Source organism: Bubalus bubalis, chromosome 20 (genome assembly GCF_019923935.1).
Source record: "Bubalus bubalis isolate 160015118507 breed Murrah chromosome 20, NDDB_SH_1, whole genome shotgun sequence".
NCBI classification, from domain to species: Eukaryota; Metazoa; Chordata; class Mammalia; order Artiodactyla; family Bovidae; genus Bubalus; species Bubalus bubalis.
Genome location: NC_059176.1, coordinates 5,357,136 through 5,372,189, shown reverse-complemented (window position 1 = coordinate 5,372,189; position 15,054 = coordinate 5,357,136). Strand labels below are relative to the sequence as shown.

Genomic DNA, 15,054 nt, shown 5'->3' with positions numbered 1-15,054 from the left:
AGGTCCAAGCTCAGAAGGACAAGTCCATCCTCCCGCAGAGCTCCGCTCCACTCCGCCCTTCCCTCCTCCAGATTCTGGCCTCAGCTAGGGTACCCGAAGCCCTCCCACCTCAGTCCTTCCAGAGAGCTCAAGGCACACAGGGCCTGCCCTGCCAACCCTCCCACTGGGCAGGGGCCCCGCCTCCCCTCCCTGGGTCACAAGAGACACAGAGACGCGCTCGCTGCCTGGCTGAGGCTGCACTCAGCAGGTTTGTGGGCTTCGCTCAGTCCGCCCCTCACGCCTCCATTAGCCCCATTTTGTAGATGAGGAAACTGAGGGTCTGGAGGTGCCCTGTCGCTGGCCCAGGTCAGGCCAACCACCAAGCTGGCCCCTCTGACTCCAGCGAGGGGGTGGGGGTGAACCCCCTTCTTCTGTGATACACAAATGAAACCTCACTCTCTTAAAAAAACAAAGAGCACTTTATTCCCTTGGAGGTTCCTGTACAACAATGATGCCGCGTGGGGTGGGGTGGGGTGTTGGGGGGAGGGTCATCCTGGCCTCCTTGACCACAGCCCACCTCCCGGAAGTAGGGCCAGTCAACTCCAGTCACCGTGGAGGCCACAGTCACCTCCAACTTGTGCGAAAGCACTCACTTCCCTGTCCCGGTCTCACGGCCACGATGTGCCAGCTGTACCCAGGCTGCCGGAGCTCACACCACCGGCTGGCTTCTAGTGACGGCCCCGGTCATGTGGGTGCAGATGCCCTTTGGCCTGGAGGGGCCCAAACTGGTCAGACCTGTGCCCACTTACAGGCCCCGCTTGGACTCATGGGAACACAGAGCATTGAGACTGACTGCCTGGGAAAGACACCGTTTCCCACAGGGCTCAGGGATCCCACAGGGTTCTCCCTGCCGACCCCTCTGCAAACTTCGGGGAACCCCGGCTGTTGGCAGTGGGCCTGAGCCGAAGACATCAGCTGAGTCATGTTCCCACTTTACAGATGGGCAGCCTGAGGCCCAGAGAGTGGAAAGACTCCCCCTTGCCATGGCTCTGTTTAACTGCAGAGATCTCCCCTTCCACTGACCTGTGCCTGCTCCCCGACCCCAGCTCCTAAGCTAATGTAGAACTTCCAGAAGGTTCCATGGCTTCTTAGTGGTCCCCAGATTACCTTCCAATGGGAGTGGAAGGAGTAGGGGTATTCCCAGCCTTGCAGCTTGGAGAAGCTGGGGTGTGCTGGCAGAGGGTTTGGTTCTGGGACCCCAGAAGGCCCCGAGCTGCCCCTCTGTCCCTAATGCAGACTGGACAGGTGGCCCAGAAGTGTCCCTGGAGCTCTGCCAGGTGGAGGAGTTCAGAGTTAATGAGTCACTGGCAAGCCCATCCGTGGGTCTTCAGAGACCCTCCCCCCAGGAGGTGTGGCCGGGATCCCAGGGAAGGATTGGAGTGTTGGCTGGGCTTCTGGAAGACTCCAGAAGCCAGTAACAGTGACAGGCTGGGTGCCCCACAGGCAGCATCTCTGAGCTTCCTGATGGTACAACAGGTGGAACAGGCTCCGCATTTTGCAGTGGAGAAAACCAAGAGGTCAAATACTGCGGCCAAGGCCCACACAGCCGAGGAGTGGATTCAACCCAGGTCTGACTGAGCCCACAGTCCATGGGGTCTCAGGTGTCTGGGGCAGGGTGATCGGCGGGGGGCCCACTTACAGTTCTGGAACAGTCTGGGCTGCATTTTGGAAAAGCCGCCCCGGGGGAAGGTGGGGCGGGGGGCATCACAGGCTGGAGGGCTGGGCCAGGGCGGCGGACCCAGCATCGCCCTCCAGCCGGGCCTCCTCGCCGCGGGCGTAGCTGAGCACCACGGTGACGGTGGCGAAGGTGGCGGCGTTGACCGGGAAGGCGCGCAGCAGCGTGGAGGCCAGCCCCCGCGTGAACACGCGCCAGCCCTCCTCACGGTAGCTCTGCTGCACGCAGTCGACGATGCCTCGGTAGCGCGGCGCGCCCTGCAGCCCATCGGCCTGCAGCCGCGACTTAACCACGTCCACGGGGTAGGTGGAGAGCCAGGACGCGATGCCGGAAGTGCCGCCCGCCAGCAGCAGTTTGGGCACCAGCAGGCGGTCGCCCGGCTCGCAGCCCAGTGCGCGCGTCAGCACGTCGTAGGTGAGGAAGTAGACGCCAAAGCTGGGCGTCTCGCGCAGCAGCGTGGACACCATGCCCCGGTTGACGCCGCGCAGGCCCTCCTGCCGGTAGATCTGCGCCAGGCAGTCCAGGGGCCCGCGGTAGGTGCGCGCTGGGCCCGCCTCCTGCAGTTGCAGCCGCGTCTTGGCCAGCTCCATGGGGCAGCAGATGACGCACTGGATGGCCCCGGCCGCCGCGCCCGCCAGGAACTGGTTCAGCGGCGAGTCCCGGCCCAGCGCCCGCAGGGTGTTGCCCTGCACGCCGAACACCAGCGCGTTGATGAAGGTCAACCCCAGGAGCGGCGACCCCAGGCCTCGGTACAGGCCCAGCACCTGCGGGGCACACGGAGAGGCGTCAGGTGCGCTCCCGCTTGGAGTCTATAGAGCTGCCCAAGCCCACCTCCCCCCAGGACCCTCCATGCAGGTGGCGGCTGCCTCGGCCCACCTCAGCTGCTCATGAGGACCAAGCAGAATTTGATCAGAACCCAGGTTCTCAGTCTGAGAGGCCCGGGCACGCCCACCCTCCTGTTTCCCAAGTCTGGATGTGCCCCGGAGTTGCCCACCGCCTCCTCTCCCAGCTCTGTGGTCCAGGGACCACAGCATCGCAGAGGCGGGGTGCCCTGCTCCACCTCCTGTGGGCCAGTGAAAGAAAGTGCAAGTGAAAGTGGCTCAGGCGGGTCCCACTCTTTTCGACCCCATGGACTGTTCTGTCCATGGAATTCTCCAGGCCGGAATAGTGGAGTGGGTAGCCTTTCCCTTCTCCAGGGGATCTTCCTGATCCAGGGATCAAACCCAGGTCTCCCGCATTTTTGGTGGATTCTTTACCAGCTGAGCCACCAGGGAAGCCCAAGAATACTGGAGTGGGTAGCCTTTCCCTTCTCCAGGGGATCTTCCCGACCCAGGGATCAAACTGGGGTTTCCAGCATTGCAGATGGATTCTTTACCAACTGAGCTGTCAGGGAAGCCCCTGTGGTCCAGGCCTGCACCACTGCAGAGGCAAGGCTGAGGCCGGCGTCCCACCCCACCCCCACAGCCCCCAGGCACTCACGCTCTCCTGCTTGATGATGGCCTGGAAGCAGTGCAAGGTCCCTCGGTATTGGCGCTTCTCCACACTCTGGACCTGAAGCCGCACCTGGAAGGAGGGCCCAGGGTAAGTAAGGTGGCCGCGTGGAGTCAGAGTGCCCAGCTCTCTGGGGCCGGCACGCAGAACCCCCGGGGAGACTCTCGCCAGGAGGCCTGAGGTTGGACCCATGAGGCAGGAAGCCAGGGAGCTTTCTGTGGCTTTTGGAATCCCAGGGAGGGAGGCTGGGTGTCTGTGCCATTTTTAGGGAGGGCTATCCGTGGACAAACAGTCACGGAGACAGCCAGCTGCAGAGGGGTGGGGGTCCTCAAGACCCCTGTTCACTATCTCCACACAAGGTGCTGACAGTGGGGCCTAAGGCATCTCCCCAGACCTCCCACCATCCCAGAAGCAAGTCCTGGCCGATGCCCAAGGGGTGTCCAGGCTTAACACCCCACCACGCGCTCTCTGCGTTGGGGCTGGGAATGCCCACTGGGTGCTATCAGTGAGGAGCCTTGTCCTTGCGGGCCTTCCCCTTGGTTTCTGCCGGTGGCCCCTAGGGAGGGCAGTGGTCATGAGTTAGTAAAGCAGCGACTGGAGAGCTGCTGGCCGCCTCCTTGGGACCACGTCTGCAGCTCGGGGGCCCTCGGACCCCAGCGGCCCAGAGCCTCTCTGTGAAAGCAGTCTTTGTCCACAGAGAGCTTATCTCAGTCCTTGATACTCATTCCCCAGGGTCAGAGTGGGAGCATCTTTTCTTCCTGTGTCTGGGGGAGGCGGGTGAGCTAGGTTTGGCCCCAGGCTCAGCTGTGACTCAGACATGATCCCCACTACAGCCCTGGCCGTGGTGTGCGCGCCCCTCTGTGGGGGGCAGTGGAGAGGGGCTCCATTGTGATCACTGGCCAAGGTGGGGTTGGGGTCACTCCTGTTTCAAAGATGGGAAGGCTGAGGCTCAGAGAGATCCTGCAACTCGGTCAAGGCTGTCCTCTCCAGGGACATGAGTGGCTGTGTTGGTCAGGGCCAGGGTGGGGTTGAGGGTGCTGGCGAATGCACTTACAGAAAAAAAATGTGTTGTAAGCAAAAAAGAAATTTCCTGTCTGCACACGGGGACCTCAACGCTGGCGACCACCGCTCTGAGAGGCCGCTGCCCACCCCAGCACCCCTCCTCACCCTGGCTGCCAGCTCGGAGGAGAAAAGCACAGCCACTCAAGAACACCGAGGGCATCTTAACACCATGAGCTCTGCCTCGGGTTGCTTCTGTGATGGGAGGTTTCCCACTTCCCCTTCGATGGCTGGTGGTCTCTGGAGGACTGGCTTTTCCTCCTGTGGCCCCTGACACTGGCACCAAGGAGGCCGTGTCAGCAGAAATGATGTGAAGCGGAGCTGGGCCCTGCCCTCCGTGGGTCAGACTTTCAGACACCCCAGTGACATCTTAGCAGGCTGGACTTGGTTTCATGCCCAGGCTTGGGCCAGCTCGGGTCCCACGAGAGGTTGCAGGGGATCTCCCCTTTGTGTCTGACCCCCGGGGGCTGGGATGGGCACCCGCCGTCTGGGAGTGTGGGGTAAAATGTGGCCTGAGCCTTACAGAATCTAGAGTTGAGGTTTTTAACACTTGGGGGTAGCAGGATCTCATTGGAAGATTGACGGACCCACCCCTGGAAAAGTTGGTCATTTACACACCAACCCCAGGAGGCTCCCAGCTTCCCCCCCAGGGCTGGGAGACCCTGCACAAAGAACCCCTGATCGAGACGGGGCTACTTTTTCTCAACCAGCCCCCAGGGCCCCCACCCCGGGACCTGTGCTTGGACCCAAGCTCATTTCATACCCTCCCTGCCCCTGCCAGTCTGGGAGGGCAGTCTGGTGGGTGGGGGTGGTGGGGTGGGGTCCAGGCCCGGGGCCTGGTTTGGACAGAGAAGAGAAGCGTTGGGTTCACCTGGTCTGTACTTACTAGCGCTCTCCGGGATGAGGCTTACGCTCATCTACAACAAAGTTACATTTTGCTATGGACGGAGACAGCCCCTAGCTCAGAAAGTAAAGGCAGTTAAAGCAACACAAAATTTCAACATCACATCCAGGCCCGGGACCCCGAGGCCAGCCCCGGCCTCCCCGCCCCCACCCCCGCCCGGGGCCGGCTGCTCCCTGGTGAGAGAGGGCTCAGTCGCCCCTGGTGACTGTCACAGTGGAATCCATGGGACAGGAGACGACCCGCCCAGAGAGACACATGTGAAGGCGCTGTGCCCTAGGGCAGCGGCTGCGGTTCTGGGCGCCACAGAGGTGAACCACGTTTTGGACTCAAATTTCAGTTCCAAGGACCTGGGGGGACACGCTGCCAAGGTCGCAGTCATGAGATGGTGCGGATGGCACTGCAGCGTGGGCATCCCCTCACGCATTTGGAAGCCCAGGTCCAAGTTCACGAGGTTTACAAACAGGGAAAACTGGACCGTGGATGCGAGTTAGGGAGCTGGCCGCCTAGAAGAGGGGAGGGCCGAGGTGTTAGGAGGGGAAGGGGGTTTCTGGTGAGGGGCGCCTTGTTTCTCCTCCCAGGCGTGCAGTTAAGCATTCTTGGGACTTCCCCGGTGGTCCGCTTCAGCGGTAGGCCCACTTGCAGAGCTGGCAGGTAAATCCCACTTTTGCCAAAAACCAGGAATATATATGGGCCTGTGTGCATGTCTGTTTTCTGGTAGAAACCATTAACAAGGGTTGGGGGAAAGGCTACATAAAGGACTAGTTTTGTTTTTGTTTTGTTTATATGTGTTTATTATGGTGAACATTCTTTTACACCCTACATTACTTTTGTAATAGAAAGCGAACCAAAAAAAGTGTGTATGTATGTGTTTTAATTAAAACACATTAAAAAAAAACCCCAGCGTTTTCCAGTTTTCTTTGACTGAGAATGCTTATTATCATTTTTTTTAATATTTATTTATTTGGCTGTGCCAGGTCTTAGTTGTGGCATGTGGGATCTAGTCCCCGACCAGGGATCAAACCCAGGCCCCTTGCGCTAGAAGCTTAACCACGGACCACCGGGGAAGTCCCAAGAATGCTTAACTTTTACAATGGACAACAGCCAGGAAAAAAAAAAAAGGCCATTGGCATTAAAATTAAACCAAATGAGCTAAGCGGCTCTACTTCCAATCAGAACAAGGTCACAGTGTCTGAGCGCATGGCGGGGGGCGGTGGACAAGAAGAGTCACAAGCTTGGGTGACAGTGGGGACTTGCGAGGGGTGGGGTTTTCTCCCCCTTCAGAATAAAAGGCTTGGCTTTTTAAAGATAGGTTTGCGCAGAGGTGATGCTGGTTGGCCACAGTGGGAAAAACAAAAACAGTTACAAATGGATTTCCTCAAAGACCACCTCCAGGTGCCAGGTAAGGTGGGGCAGGGCAGGAACCCAGCGGTGGACAGGTTCCTGAGCTCAGGCTACTCCTGGGGCGCTGGCCATGGCTCAGGAGCTCAGAGGGAGCTGGAGGCACCAGAACAAAGTGGTCCCCAGCCTGGAGGGACTGACCTGGGGCGGGACGGGCACCCCAAGAAGCCTCTGCAGAGCTGGGCAGAGGAAATGAATCAGAGACACTTCTTGGCTAGATGCAGCTTTGAGAGGCATGCACAGCACAGGGCCACAGTGCAGAAACACAGCGTGATGTGGACCCTGCAGGGCTGTCCTGGGCTGCTCTGGCCCTTGGGCAGGTGCTGTGGGGTGGTCAGCTGGGCAGAGGGGTGGCCAGCCCTGGAGGGACTCGGGGGCCGCTGCGTGGCAAGAAAGCCAGGCCTTGCCTTCTGGGATGGAATGAATCCCATGCCCTTTGGAACTAACAATTCAATCCAGCACAAACTACACTGCTGAGTGCCGGGCCCAAAGGCTTTGGGAAATCTCGCCAGCCCCTCACTGTGCAGTAAGAACAGTTGGCCCGGAGGTAAAGTGACCGGCAGGTGGGCTGCCAGGGGGCCTGGAGCTAGCTGCGCAAGGCCCAGAGAGAGACCTCTTTTTGTTTTTGGAGTGGCTTGGGGGATCTTATTTCCCCGATCAGGGATGGGGCCCCAGCCCACAGCAGTGAAAGCGCAGTGTCCTAACCACTGGGCCACCAGGGAGTTCCTGGCACAGACCTTTCTAAGGTCAGAGCACAGTGCTCGGGACCTGTGCTGGAGGAAACGCAGCCCTACTTCACAGGACCTGTTCTCAGCCCAGGGACACCTGGGTTCCTGAAAAAGGAGGAGACGGGGGTCTCTCAAACCTGCCTACACAAGGGTGACATCCTTGTCTTTGCTCCACCCTCACCCCCGAAGAAGAGAAGCCAAGGTTCAGGGTTCAGCGGGCTACAGGGTCTGGCCTAGGGCCCACTGCTTGCAGTTCACCAGGCTCCCAGGGAAGCCCACAAGGAAGGGGCCTGACTTAGCTAGTTTAAGGATAAAACCCCCAACAACAGAGGGCAGATCTTATTTGGGAGTTTCTAACCGGGAATCCGGAACTCTTGGTTTCCATTGAGGTGTCGGGGAACCCGGGACCCGACACCGTGCAGAGGAATGGGCTCGCGGAGGGGGGAGCAGGGCGCCTCCCCGGAGCTGTACTCTGCAGCCCCCTGGGAAATGCCCAGGCAATGTGTCAGCCTCGAGGCCCACCACTCTGCGGGGATCGCAGTCACGGGAAAGGCTGATGTGTGATTTCTCTACAATTCTCTCTGAATCCTTGCCTGCATGAAGCAGTCTGGAGGTGTTCTGGGTGAGGACGGGGTGGATGCTCCCCGTCTGGGCAGTCCCTCCATCAAGCGTCAGGATGGGCCTCCAAGTTTAGCCTCAGCTGGGAGATGGAGGAACAGACTGGGAGGAAAGGCCGGGCAGGCCCGCTGGACAGGCCGCTGCTCACCTGGGCATCAGGGAGAAGCCTGATTCTACCTTCTGACCTGTGGGAGGACCTTGAGGGACTCCTGAGATGGTCACCAGAAAGGGGTACCCCGCCGCCCCGACCCTGCAAGCCTCCCTCCAATGTCTGCGCCTCCACCACGGCCTGAGGATAAAATGGAGATGAGACTCACCTTGACCGTGTCAAACGGGTGTCCCACCAGCACGCCTGCCACACCTGGGGGGAGAAAGGACAGCCTGTGACCCAGACGCCTCAGAAACCGCCATGTGGGGGCTGGGTCCAGCAAGGATGTGCCTGCCACATCCCGGGAGCCCCTTGATCCTTGGGGTGGAGCGAGGGGAGGGTGGCCGTCCCAAGGCCAAGCCAGGATCTGTCAGACTCAAAGCTGGTGATTCTCTCTCCTCCCGGCTGCCCATTGCAGGGGACAACAGAAGGTGCCCCTTGGTGCAGCAACATGGATGGACCTAGAGAGTGTCATACTGAGTGAAGTAAGTCAGACAGAGAAGGAGAAATACTGTATGACTTCCCCTATGTGTGGAATCTAAAAGGAAATGATACAAATAATCTTCCTTACAAAACAGACTCACAGACTTAGAGAATGCTCTTAGGGCTGCCAGAGGGAAGGGTGAGCGGAAGGGATGGTTAGGGCGTTTGGGATGGACGTGTGCACACACTGCTGTATTGAAAATGGATGACCAACAAAGTCCGCCTGTAGAGCACAGAGAACTCTGCTCAACGTTACGTGGCAGCCTGGATGGGAGGGGGTCTGGGGGAGAATGGGTACATGGATATGTATGGCTGAGTCCCTTCACTGTCCATGTGATACTCTCACAACACTGTTAATCAGCTATACTTCAATATAAAATAAAAAGTTAAAAAAAGAGAGAGAAGGTGCCCCCTGGGAAGCTGTCGATGCCATTTCTCAGGTGTTCCCATTGCCCCAAATGCCTGGCGTGGTCAGGCGCTCCAGGGGTTCTGGATTTGGGGTCAGCCCCTTACCCAGCTTTGAATCTGCCTTCTGTCATTTACCAGCTGGCTGAGCCCACAGAGGACTCAGCGTCTGAGCCTTACTCTCCGCACTTGTACAGGATTGAGAGTTAAACTTCCCCAGGGCTGCCCCCGGTCCCAAAGTGCTGACCGGGACATGAGGCATCGCAGCTGCCGGCTGATCGCTCCCCTGCCCTGCACGGAGCCACGTTGTGCCCATGGTGGCAGCCTGTGACTCTGTTCGCTTGGTTATGTATCAGTCTAGGACCTGTAAAGATTCACCCTCCCAAAAAAGGACAAGCCCCGCCGCCCCCGCCACCCCGAATGGCTCATGAGCACTTGTCAGCGTCCTGTGTGCTGTGTGGGCTACAGCATCGCTGTGAGTCAGGCAGTCTTGTTAGGCCACTTCACGGAAGAACAGTGAGGCTCAGAGAGGTCAGGAAACCGCCCCACTGACTCCCATGCTGTCCTCCCTGGAACTGCACGCGTGTGCGTCTTACAGCGCTGCTTTTATTGCTAAGTTGTTGTTCAGTCGCCCAGTCGTATCCGACTCTTTGTGACCCCATGGACTGCAGCACGCCAGGCTTCCCTGTCCCTCACCATCTCCCGAAGTTTGCCCAAGTTCATGTCCATTGCATTGGTGATTTATTACTGTATTTATTGCTATATTTCAATGTACAATAGAGCAATTAAACAGGCTAAAATTCATTGAGTCACAGTCACATTTCTACCTGCTGGTTACCATTCTCAGCTTTGTATGTGTACCAACTCTCCCTCTTATGTAAATAAAGGACCATTAGCCCATTTTACAGATGAGGAAACTGAGGCATAGAAAAGTGATGTATGTCCACACCACACAGTAAGTAGTGGAGCCGAGATCTGGACCCAAACCTTCTGGGCCTGGAGCCCTCCTTAACCACTCATCTCTCCTGCTCCCCATCAGAGCTGGTTACCAGCGTTAGTGGATGTCCACAAGTAAATAGGAGTTATTATGCTTCTTCACATATTGTATTTTTTTTTTTTTTCACATATTGTATTTTTAATCCTTATATAATGTCCTCTTCGCCTTGTTTAATGCTTCAGACCTTAAAAGTGAAAGTCGCTCAGTCATGTCCGACTCTTTATGACCCCGTGGACTATATAGTCCATGGAATTTTCCAGGCCAGAATACTATAGTGGGTAGCCTTTCCCTTCTCCAGGGGATCTTCGCAACCCAGGAACTGAACCAGGGTCTCCTGCATTGCAGGCAGATTCTTTACCAACTGAGCTATCAGGGAACCCACGTGTAGAAACAGGGTTAAGAACTATCACCGCCCCGCCATGGGGTGAGAGGAGGAGGCCTTCTCTCACCCCTACTTCCCCACTTTACCCCCAAGCACGTTCCCACCCTGCCCATCTTCCACTGACCTTCACCTTCAAAACCCACGAGACCCAGGGCTAGTCCATCTTGGGGTCTCTACTCGCATCCCTGTAGCCTCTCTTGATTACGACCCTCAGATGTAACACATCTGAACTCCCGCTCATCTGCAAAACCTGCTTCTTTAATGCCATCAGGAAAGACAGTCCTGAGCTCTCGGGAGGACTGAGCCCAGGCCATTAACTCTGGCCACAGCCACGAATCTTCTGGTTTCCAGCACTACAGATGAGACGTCCGCGGGCATCATGTCTGTTCACCTTTGTCAATAATTTATTTATTCTATCAGAGAGCCGCTGAGATTTTTATCTGTAGATTTTGGGAATATCACCAGGAGATACCAAGGGTGTGTCTTTTTTTCTTTAAAGAACTCTGGCTGGTACGCCCTCAGCCCTTTCACGCAGCAGACTCCTGATCAGAGAAAATTTCCACTATTATTTATTCATCATACTCATCGCCTCCAGACCTCTTCTTCCTTCTGGAACCCCTGACATTCACAGGTGGGTGAAAACATACCCCAGCCTGTCTTTTCCCCCAGCTCTTCCACCTTTGGGTTTCTGGTGTTCAAGACACACTTTGTTTTGATCGTTTGGGACCCACCCCCGTTTTCATTTCATGTTTTGAATTTTCTGAATTTGAAATTCTAGTTCTTGGGGGAGTGGAAGTCGGTACTGAGACCCTTCGAACTCAGTCCCCTGCAAGGCCTCAGGGCTGCTGTCAATCAAGGCCCCACCCCGCCTCCCAGAGGGGGAGGTTGGACACGTGGTTCACACGCAGCCAATCAGAAGGGATCTACCCTCCTTCCTCCCGGGACACTGAATGAAGAGCCGCTCAAACCCAAGGAAACCAGACAACCGCTGGGGCCCAGGCTCGGGGTGCCACCCGGACATGATTCCTGGACGGCCCCTCTGCTCTGAAAGCTGAGCCTGGGACAGTCAGGTCACTGTCCCTAGCGCCTTGAGGCTGGGGGAAGGGACGAGCCTGGCGGCCCCCTTGCACTTTTCGGGGCCTAGGTTTCTCCTGGGTCAAGTAACACCAGGAGAGAGGGTCCCTTCTACCCTCGCCCATCTCCGTTCACACCACGGGGGAAGCACAAGCACCTCTAGCCCCAGGCGTCCACCTGGACCCAGGTAGGACCACAGGTGTGGCGGCCGTGGAGAACCTTTTGCTCGCCAACCCAGGACCCGGCCAGGATCTCTCCCGGCTGGGCGTGGTGAGGATGGGCAGGGGCCCTGGTGAGCAAGAGCCCAGGGTGACTTGGCCGTGTGTGTCTGGAGGGATGGGTCTGACTTTATCAAGAGTGTTCCCGCCCCGAACCCCACGGCTCCCAGCACACCTGTGTGAATACAGAAGGAATCCTGCTTCTCTGGGGGAAGAACCCACACTCCTCAAGAAGCTGCAAAGGGCCCTTGGCCCTGGGACTGAGCGCCCACTGGGGGAGGGGTAGAGAAGGGTCTGCCCACCCCCCACCCCGGAGGAGCCCACTGCCTGGTGGCAGGACACAAGGGGAGGTCCCTGGAGGTGGCGGGGGTGGGGGGTGGGGGCCGCGGGAACAGCAGAGAGGGGAATGGACAGGGGGAAATGGACAGCTTGGTCCATTGAGGTCGGCCCCTCCTGTCTCCTCTGGCACCTGGGCTTGGAAGAAACGTGACGGAAAGCTCTGGGGCCTGGAGGCCTGATTGGGTAACCGTCTGGGTCACTTCCCAGCACACTCCCTTCTGCATCAGCCTCTCAGGAAGCTAGCACCACAAGGCTTTATGTGCCTAAGGCTGCTCTCCACACTCCTCTTCCTGCTGAGTCCCTGACTGCTAAACCTGGCCCCCAGTGAATACCTGTTGAATAAATTAACTCTACAAGAAAAAACAGAGACACTAAAGGCCAAAGAGGGAAGTGCCAGTGCCCGACGCCCACGGGCAGGCCACAGCCAGCCCAGACAGAACGCGGACCCAAGGTCCGCGGGGGTGGGGTGGGGGGACACACGGGGCCTCAGGGCTGCGGGGCAGCCCGGCCTCAGGGAAGGTGCCCCACATCGGGGACATGCACGCGTGAGCCCAATACCTAGATCCTGCGACGATTCAAGCCTACTCTGCCCGTTCCCAGGGGCTTCCCTGGTGGCTCAGCTGGTAAACAATCCGCCTGCAATGTGGGAGACCTGGGTTCGATCCCTGGGTTGGGAAGATCCCCTGGAGACGGGAATGGCTACCCACTCCAGTATTCTGGTCTGGAGAATCCCATGGACTGTATAGGCCATGGGGTTGCCAATAGTCGGACACGACAGAGCGACTTTCACTTTCACGGCTCCCCGCCCCCAGTCTGTTCCCCAGAAGAACCGCGCAGGAAGGGGGCGGGACGCCAAGGCGTGACTAGGCGCCTGGGATCAGGCCCACGCCTTTTAGGCCATCTCACAAGGGGGTCGTCCGGTGGCCCCCGGCCCCAGCCCACCCACACGGCTGCGGGAGACGGGGTGGAGCCAGTTTCAAACTTCTTGTGCCCAGGGACCCTGCTCCGGGTCGGCGCAGGCTGGGGGACGGCATGAGGGAGATGGGCTCGGATCCTCGCCGTCCGCTGGCCTCGGCGAGGAGGGTGGTGGGGCATCCTTCTGGCGGTCCCCTGGCAGCCACGGTAATGTCCCCGAGCCCCAGATCGCTCGTCAGAACGAGCTGCGAAAGACTTAAAAGACAGTTGCCTTGGTGGACAGCGCCCTAGGGGCCCTTCGGGCTTGATGTCAATTCACGCCCACAAGAATCCCGTGAAACAGGAGCACAGCTAACCCATCTTACACAGGAGGAAATCTCAGCCACAGGGCAAGCCGCGGGGCCGAGAGGTCGCAGGTGTGCTGGCCTCCCAGGCCGGACGCCTCCTCCCCGGGCACCGGGCGTCCCCGGCCCCCGCGCGCGCCCGGGCAGGACCCGCCCTCTTCCTTACCCCCAGCGCATCCAGCCAGAAAGTCGAGCGCCATTGCCGGGTCCCCGGTGAAGCCGCCTTCCTCCGGGTCCTCCTTCGCTGGCCCCTCGCCGGGCTGGTCGCCGTCGGGGGTCCTCCCTGCTTTGCTGGGCTGGCACTCGGCCTGGCCGCTGCCTTCTGGCACGGAGCCCCGCGCAGGCTGGGGTCTGGCGGCAGCGGCGGCGGCGGCTCAGCGCGCGACTCCTTGCCGGGCGCTTGTCCCTCGCTGGCCGGCTCGCCGGCCTTTCCGATCTTCCGTGCGCCGCCCGTGGTCCCTCACCTCGGGCCGCGCGTCCCGCCCCTCGGGCCGGCCGGCCGGGCTCGAGCGTGGGGCAGAGCTCAGCCAATGGGCGGGCGAGGCGCGGACAACGCCCCGGGCCCCGCGCGCCGCCGCGGCGCTTCATTGGCTGGGCGGACCTGGGGTGCGGGCGAGGCGGGGCCACGTAGCCGGCCGGCGGGCGGGGGAGGCGCGGAGGCGCTGCAGACAAAGAATGCGCTTCGTGCGCCCGCCCGCGCCGCCCCGGGCGGAGAGGAAGGCGGTCGTTCGCCGCCGCGGCGGGACGGTGGGGCCGGTGCGTGCGGGGAGTCCCGGGCCGGCGCAGTCTGGGAACTTCCCGGCGTGCGTGACGCGGATCAGCGGGGCGGGAGGTGGCGTGCCCTCGCTCTGGACCGGAAGCCTGGGATCCTTGGGGCCTTGGTTCAGATCCCAACTCCACCGCCCAAGCTCAGGGTCCTTGCTTGCATAATGGGGACGCGCCGCGGTTAACGGAGGTGGAGCGCCGGGACCCTCCAAGGCCTGCAGGCTGGAACACTAATTGTAACACTCCTCGAGCGGCGGAACGCCCCTTCGGGGGAGTCTTCACCCCCACGCCTCCTGTCTGTGCGCCCTCCGGCCGGTGGGCTTGGGGCTCCCGGCCTCCTGGCCCACGGCGCGAGGGGCGAAGGGCGTGGCCAGGACCTCGGGGCGCAAACTTGGGGAGCCGTGGAAAGCTGTGCGAAGGGGAGGTTCCTGGACTCGTCCTGGAGCCGCGGGGCGAGAGCGGCCAGATCGGGCGCGGTGTGGTCACGAAACCGCGGCTCTGGAAGGCCTCGGGGCCTGGACCGCCTGGCGGAGGGGAGGGAATGTGAGAAGGCCAAGTGGGAGGGCGCTGGGCTCCGGTCTACGCAGGTAGCTGGGCGGCGGGAGGTGGGGGTGGGTTAAGAAAGAGCAGAATCCGACTCTGCTCCGCGTCCGCTTTCCCCCATCCCTAGGATTGGCCGCGGCCAGGGACCCCTCTCTGGGGAGCGTCCGGGTCACAGACTCCCACTTGCCCTTCTCCAGCACCTCGTGAAGTCCGGACTGTACGGTTGGGACTCGGTTTGGCCGGGCGCTTTCTCCCTCACCGTGAGTCAGATGACAACTTCAGGCCTTCGCCCAACTTCCTTCACGCTCTTGCGATCAGGACACACAGTCCAGTGTTTCCGGGTTGCAGATCACACAGTTCTTTTATTTGCATGTTACTATTTCTGAAATCGACAAGGAGGTTACCATGGATATATACCTCACGGACGGGTTTTAAAGATCATATATACTTGCTACTAGGGGATACCTGTCCGGTGCATTAATTATCGTGGTGATCAGAGGCCACTCTAAATCCAATGGTTCCGCATGGT

At 59.5% G+C, this 15,054-nt stretch overlaps 1 protein-coding gene across 2 annotated transcripts; it reads right to left on the bottom strand.

Annotated features, from left to right (window-relative positions):
• Nucleotides 1-439: 439 nt before the first annotated feature.
• SLC25A29 (solute carrier family 25 member 29) lies at nt 440-14,823 on the bottom strand. 2 transcript variants are annotated; one of them, XM_044932904.2, is made up of 4 exons: nt 13,384-14,823; nt 8,230-8,273; nt 3,194-3,277; nt 440-2,478 (listed from the first exon to the last, which is right to left on the bottom strand). In XM_044932904.2, the coding sequence occupies exons 1-4, from the start codon at nt 13,415-13,417 to the stop codon at nt 1,744-1,746; spliced, it is 897 nt and encodes a 298-aa protein (XP_044788839.1). In that variant the 5' UTR covers nt 13,418-14,823; the 3' UTR covers nt 440-1,743. The 2 variants fall into 2 exon arrangements, with proteins under 2 accessions (XP_044788839.1, XP_006079167.1); XM_006079105.4 differs by lacking the exons at nt 8,230-8,273; nt 13,384-14,823 and having other exon boundaries at nt 3,194-5,140.
• Nucleotides 14,824-15,054: the final 231 nt, after the last annotated feature.